The 16,793-nt window shown below is 40.6% G+C and overlaps 1 protein-coding gene across 1 annotated transcript; it reads left to right on the top strand.

The window, feature by feature from the left end:
- Positions 1–424: 424 nt before the first annotated feature.
- Positions 425–16,741, top strand: dph5 (diphthamide biosynthesis 5). The gene is made up of 7 exons (XM_063501387.1): positions 425–693; positions 2,634–2,758; positions 3,337–3,445; positions 8,988–9,108; positions 11,178–11,217; positions 12,823–12,926; positions 15,879–16,741. Exons 1-7 carry the CDS (start codon positions 559–561, stop codon positions 16,109–16,111), a joined length of 867 nt encoding a protein of 288 aa, XP_063357457.1. The 5' UTR covers positions 425–558; the 3' UTR covers positions 16,112–16,741.
- Positions 16,742–16,793: the final 52 nt, after the last annotated feature.

Below are 16,793 nucleotides of genomic sequence, written 5' to 3'. Positions count from 1 at the left end.
GCACAGTTGGGACCACGAAGCATAGTTGCAGTCTTACATGCTTACATGCCTCTCTGCTGCTCTGTCTCCTTGAAGGAGGAAGTTCATTGTCACACTGATACTTTCTACTTTTAGCCATTTCTGCTTCTCCTGACACAAAAATGAAGTTCATTGAGCTGCTTGTAATTCAGAAGTAAGATATATACAAGTTTTACGGTAATTTCCAACAGAAAGACTGCTGTCATGATGGACACATGCAGACCCACTTGTAAATCAAGCTCTAGTAAAACTACTTAACTAATCTCAAAGCTCCCGCTTAACAAGAAACTAGATCAAGTTGTAAACATATGCGATCCAGGTATCAGGGCTTGCGTCGGCACGCTGAAGAATTAACCGTATCGCGGCTGTAGCTGTCGCAATTGTAAACAGTTCACGACAAGCCGTATTCCGAGTAGAACAGCGAGTCCCCACGTGAATACGGGAAAATTTCACGCCTGGGTGCTTCTTTTTGAGAAGTTTTAGCTCCGTTAAGTGCTGCGGCAGTAACACTGACCCTGTACGGAAGGCGGGACCGGCAGGATGCTGTATCTGATCGGTCTGGGGCTCGGAGACGCCACAGACATTACAGTGAAGGGTTTACAGGCGGTGAAGAGCTGCTCCAGAGTTTACCTGGAGGCCTACACATCTATTCTCACCGTGGGCAAAGAGGCGCTGGTGAGTCCGGAGCATTACGACCCGGAGGATTTGGACCAGGGCTGAAATGAAAGCTCGTCCCAGGAGAGGAGCTGCTTGTTTTGGCTGTAGGACTGATTCAGAACTAGGAAGAAATGTGTTAGTTTTTACATAAGAACTGGGTTTCAGTACGTGTTACTCGAAGACATCATATGATTTACAATGAGTAATTATAGTAAATCAAAAGGATGAATCCCGTCGGGTTTTTTTAACTGCTTATTCAGACCTGGGTCCTAAATTGGATAATTCAATGAATTTATTTCAACAAATAAATGTAATTTGTTGCTTTCTTCAGACGATCGGTGTAGGATTAGAGATGTCTAATGTCTCTCATAGTAATTTATCTAGGACTTCCTCACATTTTGATCAAATTAATACCACAAGCTCAATGTCCTCATTCTCACCTGTAAATGCTAACAATCTGAAAGAAATTATTCATCAGTTAAATCTTGCATCTCTTTACTTGATCCCATCCACAACAAATTGTTCAAATCTGTATTTCACTGTTTTACAAATTATGTAGTACGCATTATAAGCAGCAATCTACAGACTAGCATTTTCATTGTTTCTATTAAATATACTTTAATTACTCTGATTCTCAAGAATAATAACTTAGACCCACTGGTTATTAATATTTATAGACCCTTTTCTAATCTAAGAAATTATTTGGAAAACTGTGTTTTTTTGCTGGGACATGTCGGTCCTGCTGACTCAGAAAGTCCCTGCTGAATTGTGCTGCAGGAGAGCTGCCAAAAGTGTCCCTACATGATCTGCATGCTGGACGAAGTGCAGAGTGTAGTCGTGGAGACCAAATTCAGGGTCTGAGTCGTCCACGGGGGGGCGGGTCCAAAGATTTGGAGTATGGGCAGACTGGAGATCCCAGCAGAATCTTCTCCACCAGCCTGTGGAAGTGCAGGCTGATCATGATGAAGGCCACAATACTCCGACCCCTCCAGATGCCGATGCCTGATCTGTCTGTCTTTGCTGATGAACTTCTATGGATGAGTCTGCATATATAGGTTTAAAATCCTAGAGCGCCAGGCCAGCTTCTTTGCTGACTCCGTGCTGCTGATATGATGGTAGGACAGGAAGCACCCTGCGCTCCAGCGGACGATCGCGGAGGACTCTCAGAAGTAGGCTCGGCTCTGCTCCAGCACGACCTTCTGACCCCCATGAGTGTGCAGCGTCAGCTCCCAGCTCACATTCAGGTTCCTGAGCACCCACTCATGCTGCCAGGGCAGCACGGTGTGTGGGCTGATGTCTCTCTATGCAGATGACACCCAACTTTATCAGTCCTTAAAGCCAGATAACACACACCAGTTAGTTAAGCTGCAGGAATGTCTTCAAGACAAAGACCAGGATGACCTCTAATTTCCTGTTCTGAATTCAGATAAAGTTATTGTACTCGGCCCTAAAATCTTCGAAATATGTAACCATATGCTTACACTGGATGGCATTACCTTAGCCTCCAGTAACACTGTGAGGAATCTTGGAGTTGTATTTGACAGCGACATGTCCTTCAGAGCACAGCCCAAGGTGCAATCAGAAGGTTACTGAATTGATCCCCAGCTGCTCCAGTCCACATGTCAAAGTATTCTTGGGCATGATACTAAAGACTGAGTTGCCCTCCAATTATCATCAGAGTGTGAGTGGGTGCATATGACTATAAGAAAGTATTTAGGTATAGACTAAAGTTGAGTATGAATGTGCGCCTGTGTGATTGGGTAAATGAGACTTGTAGAAAGTGATCTGAACGCTACAATTAGTACTTTGTAATTACCAGTCCATCCATCTTTTGCTTATTCAATGCAGGGTCTCAGGAGAGTGAGAACTAAATAGAAAATGAACATCTACTTGAATAGTACCTGTCTGCTCTGAGTATTCTTGTTAAAATATCCTAACAGTATATTCTTTTGCTTCAGGAGGAGTACTATGGGAAGCAGCTGATCCTGGCAGACAGAGATCTAGTTGAACAAGGAGCTGATCAAATCCTGGAGGATGCAGATGTCACTGATGTGGCATTTCTGGTGGTGGGCGACCCATTTGGGTGAGTCACAATGTTTCTGGACTGTATAAGCAACAGCTCAAATTGATCCCACAGATCTGAAGTATGCTATGTCAGCACACGCACTGTAGTGGAGAGCAGCAGAGGCAGATAAAACCACAGAGTTTGTGTCAGAGCAGAGTTTTTACATTTCAGCAGATTTCTGCCCAAAGCCACATTATTCCTCTCAGACATAATAACAGAGTGCTGAGCAGCTCGCCTGCTGAATGGAATATACAAGCTCTATAGTTTTGTCCGTGGGAATTTAAGACTCTGTTTTTCATCAAAAAAACACTGGTCCTTTTTTGGCCCACTGAAAACTATAATGAAGCTTTTTTTCATCACACTGAGGTTTGACCTGTCCGTGACCTCAGCATCTATACATTACTCTGTCATTCAATCTGCCCAACACAACACTGGGGAAAACCTGTTATCTTCATAGGTTAGTTTACTGTAATAATAATGAGGCAACTCATTGTCAGCTAGTTTGCTGTTACATAGGCACCAGGCATATAGCAGCTGAATTGATTTTGTGTATTTTATAAGAAAAGGCTGCCCTTGTTTTCTGTGTCTTTCTGCAGAGCCACCACACACAGTGACCTAGTGCTGAGAGCAGTGAATGCTGGGATACCATACAAAGTCATTCACAATGCCTCCATCATGAATGCAGTGGGCTGCTGTGGTTTGCAGGTAATTATTTCCTGAACTGAGTCTGTGAAGCAGAACTTCCAAACACAGGCTCAAACACATCCCCTTTCTTTTTCTGCATTTTTTTTAAACTTCTTTATATTTTTCCACCTGGTGGCAAGCAACAACAATAATGTAATAATTCAATGAAACTGGTTTGAAAATGCAGGAAGAAAAGCTGCTGTTTATGTGTGTAGCCTGATGGTTTCTACTCTGTTCACTGCATAGGAGTCAGTGCTGATAATAGGAGGAACAGAGTCACTGTGACTCCAGACTCAAGCACTCAGTGTTAGGAGTCCTCAGTGGCTTTTGGCTGCTTTCGGGTTTTTTGGGGGGGTGGGGGGCGCAGAAGTGACCATATTTGAATGCAGGGGTGGAGTGTTGCCAGCTAATTTTTTTCACAGTTGTCAATCAAAACACCTTTTACTAACTTGAAGACATAATGACAATGAAAAGGCGGATTTAAAAAATAAATCAACTGCATTCTCTTCACTATCGCTCCTCTGTGCATGTCCAAACCTTCTTAGCCTTGTTGCTCAAACCTTTTGTCTAAACTGCTCAACCAGAGCTGGCCAGAGAGTGCCTGGTGGCCAGGCCTTAGCCTGTGGGGCCCGGCCAGGTAAAGCAACCGAAAAAGACTTTCAGTCTGCTTCAAAGTGATTCTAGCAAACTCTCAGCCCAATCAGAAAGGGAAGGTGGTGCTCCACTCACATGCTGTTTAGTGGGGGTGGGGTGTAGCTGAATTCAACTGTGGACATAGTCTTCTGTATTGGAGTCTGGGAATGACAGAGATGACCTGGTCATCACTAGCAGCAAGGTTAATGAGAGAGTTAAATAGTCCTTGGTGGCAGCTCCCCTGTAGTGGAGGGCTTTCCTGGTCTTTTCCTGTGTGTTATGAATGAATCTTCTTTTTTGGGGGGTACCGGTACTGGTTTTATTTTGTTGTATTTATCCGTGAAACCTTAAAGGCCGGTCCGTGAAAATATTGTCGGACATAAACTGGTCCATGGCGCAAAAGAGAGCTGGTGTGGGTGACCGGTCTGGTAGCTGCGCTGCTCCTGGGTGAGTGCGGGGTGGGCTTGGTGACTTGGAGTTCTGGGGGTGTACCACCTCCATGCTCTGGTTCTGGCTAGGCCCCAGGGGCTTGGGTCCTAGCTGGTGTTTTGACGGGATTTTGGGTTGCTGCATGCACTGGGGCCTGGCCGTGGCCCTTTGGTGCATTGGTGGAACTGGGGGCCTCTTTAGCTGGCAGAGAGTGTTTTTGCCATCTTTTTGAAGGTGCTCTCTACTTTTGAGGAGACCAAAAAGTAGAGGGGGGATCTACCAGAGGTGCTGGATGGACTCAACCTGGGTGTCTAGATTAGAGATTAGATTAGATGAAACTTTATTAATCCCTCTGGTGGGTTCCTCCGGGAAATTCAGTTTCCAGTAGCACAGCACAGACAGAAGTTGCATGTTACAGATACATTGTCAGCTGTCTATTGTCTTATGTAGTCTGATGACCATCATTTCCAAAAGGGATTAAGCCCATTGAGTCACCAGAATAGTGTTTACTGAGGTGACAGATCAGGAGAGCTGGTTTTTATGCAACTGAAGGAGTTGGAAACCACTTCCATTTTTTATGCACAGTCTGTGTTTGTATTTATGTGTCATGAGTGCAGCTGCAGCTCATGATGAACCTTTTTACCTTTTTGTCACAGTAAACACCTCTCAATAATGCCATCTCATCAATAACTGAACTGTCAGAGCAGCCAATCATAGAGCAGAACCCAGCTGCAGCTCCTCCTCCTGCAAACATGCAAAGATTAGCATTAATGTAAAGAGACCATTTCCAGTGGGAGTAGTTAATATGCTAATGAGAAAGGACACATGCAAATGAGCTCTATTCCTTCCTCTAGGTGCTATGCACTCACACTTACAACTGGAGTCCTTCAGGGCTTTTCTCTATAAAACAAACAGTATATTAATTTTTTTGATGGTGTTTTATTTATAGATAAAACGAATAATAATCAGCAAAAAACATTTATCCAAGAACAGCTTGTCAGAATTTCACTGTTCAGCACCTTTCAGACATGAGCTCCTTTTTGTTAATTTGCATTCAGTCACATTAGCACATGCACATTAGGACTCTGTATCTCTTTTCTGCATCTTGAGTTGCCAGTGGCAGATGGTGCCCCCTGCTGATTGGTTCTGCTGGAGTTCGCTTCTCGATTTAAAAAAAAAAAAAAAAAAAAGAGTTCTTCTTTCCCACCTCTACCAAGTGCTGTTCATAGGACGTCGTTTGACTGTTGGGTATTCTATCTATGTAAAACTGATTAACAACGCCCTCTGTTACTAAGCATTGGCTAGCATCTTGATGCGTGTTCAGTCAGGTCCAGGCACATTTATAGAAAGGTAAAAAAAGAATTGCAATTTTGCCTCTGTAACCCAACATGGAGGATTGTAAACCAAGTTTTCCAGTCTTTCTAAAGGTCATTCAGAGTGTTTCTCTGGGCATTAACTGCTTCTTTTTATTATTATTATTATTATTAATTTTCAGTCCAGTTCTTGTACCTAAACCATTTTCAGATGGGTTTTTTTGTTGTTACACCACCCAATCATTCAAAAATGTAAAGCACTTAAGAACCAGTGTTATGTCTACATAAGAAACAACTTACCAAAGAACCACTTTTTAATTGCATCTTTAGGAACTTTGTTACTAGCAGCGTGTCACAAAAGCACATCATTTGCTCTCATTTCTCGAATCTATTTGAATCTACAAAGGAAAAAAAGATTTGACAGAACCAAAAAAAGCACTGTCGTATAGATGTCATATGTAATATCCTTGGGAGGGCTGCCATCTTGATGAGGCTGATTATGCTAAGAAATTATACAGGGAGGCTTATTTTCCCAAAAGTCTTGGGGATCATCAAGATGTTTTTGGCAAACACAAGCCTTTGTGTACTTTTTGGTCAGCAGTGGTTTTCTTCTTGGAACTCTCCCATGAATGCCATTCTTGCCCAGTCTCATTCTTATTGTTAAATCATGAACTCTAACCTTAACTGAGAGGAGTGAGGCCTGCAGTTCTTTAGATGTTGTTCTGGGGTTTTTGTGAGGGTTTACCACTTTTCTCCATTTTTGGATAATAGGTCTCACTTTGGTTCTCTGGAGACCAAAAGCCTTATGAATGGCTTTATAATCCTTTCCATACTGATAGATGTCAATGATTTTATTTGTCCTCTATTCTTATGTTCCCTTTTGTATGATGTTTTCCCTTTTGAGACCATCAAGCCTATTTCACTTTGTTAGACATTTAAATGATTTCTAGATTCAACAAGTCTGGCAGTATTTCAGAATGAGTGAAGTTGAGCTCAACTTTCCGAAAAATGTAGTTAATTGCAGTTAATTCATGATTTAACAAAGGGGTCATATAAATGGGAAGTATCACACATTAAACTTAATTTGGAGTTCCACACTTAAGAGCCAGTGTTGTGTCTACACATAAGAGACAACTTGGCAAAGAACCACTTTGTAATTGCATCTTTAGGAACTTTGTTACTAGCAGCGTGTCGCAAAAGTGCTAGAACCAATTCTATTTACATTTTACATGTTAGGCAGTATTAGAAGAAGGCAGCACAACATGCTTTATCTATCCATAAAACCAGATGGCACACAGTAATTATTTAAACTGCATTAATATCTTAAAGATATAAAGACATGGATGGCTTCCAATTTCCTGCTTCTAAAACAAGACAACTATGAGGTTATTGTACTCGGCCCTAAAAATCCAAAAACGTGATGTCTAACCAGACACTTGCTCTGGATGGCGTTACTTTGGCCTCCAGTAACAATGTGAGGACTCATGGAGTCATTTTTGACCAGGAAATGTACTTCAGTGTGCATATTAAAACTTCCAGAAAAGTCTTCAGTTGATCCAAAGTGCTGCAGCAAGAGTACTGACAGGGACAAGAAAGAGAGCGCCTATATTGGCTTCTCTTCACTGATTCTGTGTTAAACCCAAATCAAATTTATAATCCTTCTCCTCGTATACTATCACCCCAGTAGAACACTTCACTCTTGGAGTGCAAGGGTTTTCTAGGTAGAACATGAAAACATGTAGAACATGAAAGCTGGAGGTAGAGCCTCCAGCTTTCAGACCCCTCTTCTGTGGAACCAGCTCCTAGTTTGGATTTGCTTGGATTTACTCCCAACCGGTCATGGCAGATGGGTCCTCTCCCTGAACCTGGAGCTGTTCGAGTCTATCCCAGCTACCATAGGGCGAGAGGCAGGGTACACCCTAGATAGGTTGCCAGTCTGACACAGGGCTATAAATAACTGAATTCAATTTTATTTATTTATCATCAACAATTTTGAAGCAGTGCGGGATTATGTTGACCGAGAATTGAACAAAAAGTCGGCCAACATCCAAAGAACTATGGTGAACTATTCATGAAGACTACTTAACAAAATTAGAAGAAATGTTGTCTAACAGTTCAGTCTATGTTGAAGAATAAAGGTGGTCATACCAAATATTGACTTTCAAGCTTGGAGACTTGAAACAAAACGTTAGCGTATATACTATATTTCTACTTATGTTTGCACATTTGAAGAAACAACTGCACTTGTTTCCCGGTGTCCTAGAACATTATAAGTGTGTTGAGGCAACTCTTGTTGTAATTTGGTGCTATATAAATAAAATTTAATTTAATTATAAAGAAATAACCCAAGACTTCTGCGCATGACTGCATAGTCCCCCATTTTTCAGTCTCAAAAGTATTTGGACAAACTAACACAATTTTAAATGGTAAAAATGGTAAATGGCCTGTATTTGTATAGCGCTTTACTAGTCCCTAAGGACCCCAAAGCGCTTTACACAACCAGTCATCCACCCATTCACACACACATTCACACACTGGTGATGGCAAGCTACATTGTAGCCACAGCCACCCTGGGGCGCACTGACAGAGGCATCCAATTTCTTTGGCTTTAGAAACTCTTGTTACTTTTGCAGCTTACTTTGGTTCATTGTCCATTTGTTATGTGAAGTTCTGTGCAATCAGTTTGTAGTTTTTAGTTGTATCCAAGCCAAGCGTACATTAAGTCCTGTACACTTCACAATTCATCCTACCTAACAGTTAACTGGTTCCACTGGTAGCTGTACATGCCCATTAAATAACACTGCCACCTCCATGCTTTTCTGTTCCCATCCTTCTGGTATGAGTTCATCTTGGTTTCATCTGTTCAGATCATTTTTTCTAAACTTCACTGGCTCTTTTAGATGTTTTCTGCAAAGTCTAATCTGTTTCTCTGTATTTCCATTCAAGACATTGATATAGCTACCTCCTGGAGTATGTTTATGATTTTTAACCAGTGAAATAAAAAAATGTCAATCAACCATTTTACAGTCACATATTTGAATATACACTTGCTTACATTATCACATTGTGAGGCCTCGCTTCCTTTTGAGGGACAAGAAACTGTGATTCTCCTGGAAATAGCTGTTGGAAAAAAAGCCCTTTGATGTGATGGAAACATGTGTCTGTCTGTGTGTGTTTGTGTGTTTCAGCTGTATAATTTTGGAGAAACGGTGTCTGTAGTGTTTTGGACAGAGACGTGGAGACCAGAGAGCTTCTACGACAAAATTTGTAAAAACCGAACAGCTGGACTGCACACACTCTGTCTGCTGGGTGAGGCTTGCACACAAAGACAGACAAATCTCCTAAAATAAAATCCACAATATCCAAGATAAAATTATAATGTAAAACAAAAAAATTGAATTTCTAGCAAAGGATAATAGAATAAAATTATATATATTTGAAACAAAAACTGATACCACTGAAATTTCTGAAATTTTCATGTTAAGTGGCCAAAAAGCAAACAATGAAACATAATTTTCTAAACTGAACTGAAATAATTTCATTAACAAACTAGAAAAATATATTATAATCCTCTAATACATATAGTTTCATATATCCAAGAAAAGTAGTACAATTTACTAAAAAATAAATGATGGAATAAAGCATTTTAACATAAAAAACGTATTAAAAATGTAAAACATTATTGAAAATATGCAAACAAAAGGTCTGAATCAAAACAGTCATTGTGAATTAATCTGAAATAATGCTGATGGCCATCTGAGGCTCTTTTATTTTTTTCTGTAATGAATATTTAAAACACACCCACTCGCCAGCAGGTCATCCACCTCCCACTGGACTCTTAATTTATGGGCGTTTGGGGCATTTGGGGTCCCTGGGATGATTGATGCTGGTGTCCGTACCTCATCTATTACTTCTCCACACACACATTTACAAAAGAGCACGGCCATGTTTTTTGACTTCACAAACACGGCAGGACACCCAGATGAGCCATTTATTTATTTCAAGAATTCACTATGATTTTGGACATTTTTAACATAATAGGGAATTATTCATAAGTAAGTAAAATAACAACAGTGATGAAAAAAGCTGCGCCATAATTAAAAGATTATTTACAGACACTGCACAGCTTAAAATAGAGCATTAAATAAAATATTACAAAAAATAACAGCCATACTGATACATGATCAGTGAGATCTCTCTTTAGTTGACAGAAAATAATAAGATTTTGCTGAAATGTTTCACCCTACTTTAGATTTTTAGTTGGCCAGAAGGGCAAGTTTCATGGAAACCCAAGTTTGTGAATGCGATAAATCAAGAACAGGGCGACATAGGAGCTTCAAATTGATACCATAGGTGTATTTGCTAAAAATCTCAGATGAGTCCAATTAATCGGTGACCTTGACCTCAAGGTCAGAGGCCAAATTTTCTTAAAATTGTGTGAGTGAGATAACTCGGGAACAAGGTGACATATTTTTGAAATTTGTACTATGGGTGTGTGAGGGATGGCACTGGCGGTTGACAGTATTTTCTTATATAATGTTTTTTTGTAATGTTATGTGGTTTGTTGTCTAAACCTCAAGAACCTTCAGTCTGCAATATGACAGAAATTGTTTACCAAATTGGTAACTGGGTAGCTGTGGCTCAGGAGGTAGAGCAGGTTGTCTACTACTGTCCATGGATGCACTCGTTAGAGTGAGAATGTTAGATAGAAAGCACTTAGGCACAGAAAAAGTGCTTGTATGAATCGGTGAATGAGGGTTGTACTTGAAGTGCTTTGAGTGCTCAACCAGAGTAGAAAAACGCTCTATAAAAACCAGTCCATTTACCAGAATACTTACTTACATTCTTATCCATCCATTCTCTTCTGCTTAATTAATTTCCTGTGCTTGATTCTAGTAAAAATAAAAGCATGGTTTGGAAATGTTTTGTAATTTCTGTACTGTACTTGCATAGTGCTTTTCTAGTCCGATCACTCAAAGCATTTTTTTTTACCACAAGCCTCATTTACCCAACACACACACAAACACTTTTTTCTGCCTAAGTGCTTTCTATCTAACATTAACACACTCACAGTAATGTGTGCATTTGTGGCAACTTGGGGTTGAGGATTTTTTCTGAGGACAATTTGACATGCAAATCGACGAGCTAGGGATTGAGCTACCAACTTCCCAACCCACTCTGTTCCCTGAGCCGCATCCATTTTTAACGGGTGAGAATTTTTATTTAAAATAAAACTGACAGATTTCTGTGAGATATTTTACATTGGATATTAATTTAAAGGGATAAGTGTAAGTGCACGTTTAGTTCTGAGCTTAAAAGTAAAAACAGTGCGAGATGTGTTTAATACAGTTTTCTTCTTCTTTTGTTTTTATTGTTAGATATTAAAGTCAAAGAGCAGAGCATCGAGAACATGATGAGGTAAGAATCACATCCAGATCACATCCAGAACCACCTCTGGAGTGTTAGAGATCTCACCATGTGAGGTCTGTTATTTTCTAACTTAACCCTCAGTCAGCGTTTGTCAGAACCAGAAACCCAGACCATGTCCACATGAAGTTTTTGTGTGGCTTATCTGCGTAGCAATTTAATAAAAAAAAAAAATTATAGATGACGTCTTATTTCATAGTGTATTCTTCACGTGCTCTATCAAAAGCACATTCTCTGTTGATTCACCCACTAATTACATTCACAGTATTCACTTACTGTGTCTTTAGGGATTCGCTATCTTAGCTCAGCTCGTTACCGACTCGCTAGCAGCATGGCCTCTTCACCGTCCCTCCTGCACTTTCCTGTTCATCATGTTAGATGTTTAGTTACTCCTCAGCCGCCTTTAGTAATAACAATACTTGTAATGATTATAGCCTGTTTGCAGCTCCAGGATCACTGAATGGCAGACCCGGCTTTGCACACTGGGAAAAACCCGTAGGGCTAACACAGAGACAAATAACCATTTGCACTCACATTCACAACTACTTGCCATTTAGATTCACCAATTAACTTAACCCCATTTGGATTCAGGGGACAGACACTATCTCTACTTTTAAGATTTTAAGGCTTAAAACTTTCCTTTTTGATTAAGCACATAGTTAGGGCTGGATCAGGTGACCCTGAATCCTCCCTTAGTTATGCTGCAACAGGTGTAGGCTGCTGGGGGATTCCCATGATGCATTGAGTATTTCTTCTTCAGTCACCTTTCTGGCTCAGCATGTGTTAATAGACCTCTCTGCAGTGAATCATTACTTATTATTAATCTCTGGCTCTCTTCCACTGCATGTGTTTTGTTCCGTCTTCCTCCCCTGAACTCGGTTCTACTGGAGGTTTCTTCCTGTTAGCTTTTCCTTCCCACTGTTGCCAAAGTGCTTGCTCATGGGGGGTCATATGATTGTTGGGTTTTTCTTATTATCGTAGGGTCTACCTTAATATATTAAGCATCTTGAGGCGACTGCAGCTGTGATTTGGCGCTGTATAAATAAAATTGAATTGAATGATTAATTCTTTGTGAACTGATCAATTGGCTTAAATCTGTGACTCTCCACCACTTGGCCTTAGAACTGAAAAGAGGTGAAGCATCTTCGAGATATTTAAAGAAGTTCAGTGGCTTTTCAAGGTCATTAGGAGACCACATAAAGTTTGGAGGTCAGCAGCAACTCTGCAGAAAGTTGGTGACCTCTGCGTAGTACGTATCTCAGTATCCATTACTTTGTTATAATAGCACTAACAGCTGATCGTGTAACATTTAGTAACAAGGAATTTTCACCACTGGACTTGTTGCAAAGGTGGCATCCTATCACGGTACACTCTGGGATTCACAGAGCTCCTGTGACCCATTCTTTCACAAATGTTTGTAGGCGTTTGATTTTCTAAACTTGTGCCCATGAACACCTGAACTCAGTGATTTTAGATGTGTGACTGAATACTTTTGGTAATATAGCATAGTTTCAAAGTTTTCTTGCACAGATGTGAAGGTTTGAATTAAAGGAGCCTGACATGTGGTTAAAGTGAATCTTTGGTTACTGATTTCAGAGGGAAGAAGATCTACGAGCCTCCTCGCTTCATGACAGTCAACCAGGCTGCAGATCAGCTAATACAGGTCATCCAAAGGAGGAGGGAGGAGGGCGAGGAGTTGGGTGAGTCACACCTGACATGCGAGTACTTTCTTTCAACCCAGGGCTCGCAAAATCGCTAGCCCGACGTCCCGGGGCTAGCGATTTTTCCAGTCGGGCTACCAGAATCTATCCCTGCCCTGCCCGTCGGGCTATCATAGTAGGAAAAATATATGTCAGTGCTTTTGCATTCCTTCGGAAATGTAGCTGGGTAAATACGTCTTTGGCATCGGTGAACCACTGTCAATATGTGACTAGGGCTGCTCAATTAATCGAATTTTAATCTAAATTACGATCTGGGCTTTCAACGATCATTAAAAATGACTGAGCCGATTATTAGCACCTCCCTCGTGCTTTACTCTCGCGCTGCTCTGTGTGGCAAATCGAGCGCAGCTCTCGTCTCGAACACGCGGCACAACAATTAAGAGGAGCTAACAGAGGGAAGCTCGGAAAGCTAAGCAGAAGTTATTTGGAGAGGAGAGTGACTGCCGTTGGCTGAAAAGAGAGGTAAAAAACCCTTCAGTGGTGTGGAAACATTATGGGTTCGCGGAGTCAGACGTGGATCAAGTAGACATAGTGTGTAAACTTTGGTGTCGTAGCTGCACCACAGAGCGACATGGCAAAGTTCACTAAACATAGATGTTTACATTTTATTTTTTATATTGCAAACATTTGCACTGTTACCAGTATTTGCACACCATTTTATACTATTTTGACAATCTTTAAAGCCATTATTCAATACATTGTTATTGTTAAATAAATATCATCAAATAATCGAGATCTCAATTTCAGTGAAAATAATCGTGATTATCATTTTTGCCATAATCGAGCAGCCCTATATCAATCAATCAATCAATCAATCAATCAAGGCTTTATTATTCGTCACATGCAGGGGGGTCCTGCAGTGAAATGGGACCCCCCCCCCCACCTTACATAGACACACAAACATCACATGGGGATACAGTCACATATGACATGTGACATATTGAAATCGCATTTGAATTTGCGCTTGTTTTTTGCTTTCACTTTGCAATCGCGCGAACTGTGTATAGAGAGCGACAGTACTGATTGGTGAGTGACGATAATTTGCGCACCAATTCCTCTGACATCGTCTTATCAATCGTTAGTTTACTATGCAAACATGACAAGTGAAATCTCCCGCAGCAAGCTTAAACATGTGAGAGGTTGATCGCGCAGAGAATCGCTCAGTGTTATGTGAGTGCGTGTGTAAAGGCAGCAGGATATATATTTTAGTTCTGTTGAGCCAAATAAGACCGGTCAGGGTGAAGAAGTGACAGCCAAAGAAAAGCTTACCACAAAACGGAAAAGTTATGACAAATCAGACTATAAGGCAAAAAGAAAATGCAGCTTTATGGTTTCATGGACAAAAGAATTTCTGTGGCTGGAATATGACAAGCTAAATAACCAGGGGTGCACATAAGAGGTCCGCAGGTGCGCATTCGCTGTCAAAATAAAATACGCGCACAAGATAAGAAGTTGCAACGCGTGTTTGCGTCCATAAGATTTTCTGGAGGAGGACAGACATTTGTTTAGAACTATTAAAGATGTCGAAGAAGCTCCTTTAAGCAATTACTTTGGTGTTCATCCACCTCCAAAGAAATGTCAGATGGAGTCCGAACCACAAAAGAAGCGCGTATTCTCGGAAAAGTGGTTGCAGGAGGTGAGCTGGCTTTTAACAAATGATGAATGCACAGAGATTTGGTGCAGAATGTGCCATGAAAATCCCACTCTAGCGGACAAAAACACTGCCTTTTATATGGACGCAAACGCGCGTTGCAACTTCTTATCTGGTGCGCGTCTTTTATTTTGACAGCGAATGCGCACATGCGGACCACTTATGTGCACCCGTGTAAATAACATAATGTTCTGCCGGGTGTGTTGTTGGTTTCCCTCGATTTCTGAGTCGACAAGTGCCTTTGTTACTGGGACCAGTAATTTTAAGAAAGGTCCCCATTAGAACCAATGAGAAATGCAAGAAATGGATTATTGCTCAGTCTGCAAATAACATACTAAAAATCAACCTGAAAAATCTGTTTAGAACAGCCTACTATGTTGGAAAGAGTGAACTACCACTGGCAAAATTTAGCAGTCTTTGCAAACTTCAAAAAGCAAATGTCCTAGATCTTGGTTCCACTTGCCTCTTACCTGTGATTTCAGTGGAAATTTCAAATTCAGGATCTGACACAGACTCATTCATGTTCTACAGTTCTTACAAGTTCATAGAAATTTCTGTTCAATTACAACCAAATATTTGAGTTGATGATTGTAATTTTTATACAATATTGTAATTTGTGTTTCAACAATTTTTTGATTAATGTTTTGTTTCCGTTACAATATTATACATTAAAGTATAATATTGTAACGGAAACAAAACATTAAAAAAATTGCTCCCTTTTTTATTCGGGCTACTTAAATTTATTATGGGCTACCAAAAACTGAAGAGTCCCTGCCCGAAGGGCTACCAGGGATTTTGAAATTTTGCGAGCCCTGCAACCCCATATTTGTTCAGATTGAAGTTCTGGTACAGTCAAGTCATCAATTAGAAGGAAAAAGATCAAGTTTACAAAAATTATTGCAGTACTGAGTTTTAACTTTAGGATATTTTGAACCACGACTTTGCTTTAGGCACATTTTTAAAATTGTGGATGAAGGGCTCAACTGTCTGCAGTCTGAGCAATTCATCCTTTTATTATTTAACATTTTAGCCTTAAGCTCTCTTAATTGATAGTGCAACACTAGACTCAGACCTAAAACACTTGTTACTGTGTTGCTTAGCCCTGACACTGTGCTAACCACTGTTAATCACATATTATTGTTACTAATAGGAGTAGAACCAGCAGCATGCTAACAGTCAAGTCATGTGTCTGATTGGACCACCTCATCTTTCCTTAAAGAGCCAGTCAGCTGTGTTCGCTGCAGCTCTCAAACTCATGAGTCTTTGCCCCCCTTCTCCAGGCATGACGGAGGACACTGTGTGCATTGGCGTGGCCCGACTCGGCTCTGATGACCAAAAGATCCGTGTAGGAACATTAAATCAGCTGGTGTCATGTGACCTCGGTGCTCCACTCCATTCGCTGGTCATCACTGGTCGACTCCACCCGTTGGAGGTGGACATGCTGCGAGTAAATGCAGAACCAAACGCACTGGAAAACCTGCACATGATTGACAGCTCAACCTACACCTCTTGACACACTTGTGTTCACCTGCTTGTCTACAACTACCATTAGTGACACACTATATAATCCCAGGCCCCAAACGGTAAATTAAACTGCACCCTGAGGCAGACCTTGAGCCTTCCCAATTAACTGTTCTTTTTTTTTTTGTTATGTGATGTTTTAGACTCAATTGGAAATTTTTGGGAAGTTGAAGACATGTCATCACCGTGAACTTTTACTCAGTAGTACAGCTGCTGTCCATTTGTGAACTTCCCATGCTCATTTCTTTTTCAATGTTCCAAGTTTCATAGATTTAACTTTCCTTCATAAAAACAGCTATACAAGGCCGAGTCATTAGTCAGGACTCAGTGGCATAATATTAAGCATTTCCCTAATTCCCAAACTCAGTTTGAACCTTTTTGGGGCCAAAAATGTTCCCTAACTGTGATGGATTTAAAGTAATCCTCACAAAGAAGGCACACACACAGATGCAGAAAAAATGAATTAAAGTAATATATTTAAAAAAAAAAAAAAAACATTTGAAGGAGGCAGGAAATATGTTTGAACTCAGCTCCAACTTGTGATCATTTCATGTTAAACCTTCATGTTTCCACTCGTGCAGAGGCACCACTGTTAACAATTCTGATATTAAAACCATGTACAAATATTACTGCACGTGGAGTGAGAGCTTTTCTTTCCATAGGGCTCCAGTCCT

Source organism: Pelmatolapia mariae, linkage group LG17 (assembly GCF_036321145.2).
Source record: "Pelmatolapia mariae isolate MD_Pm_ZW linkage group LG17, Pm_UMD_F_2, whole genome shotgun sequence".
Taxonomy (NCBI): domain Eukaryota; kingdom Metazoa; phylum Chordata; class Actinopteri; order Cichliformes; family Cichlidae; genus Pelmatolapia; species Pelmatolapia mariae.
This window is presented reverse-complemented; position numbering and strand designations above follow the sequence as displayed.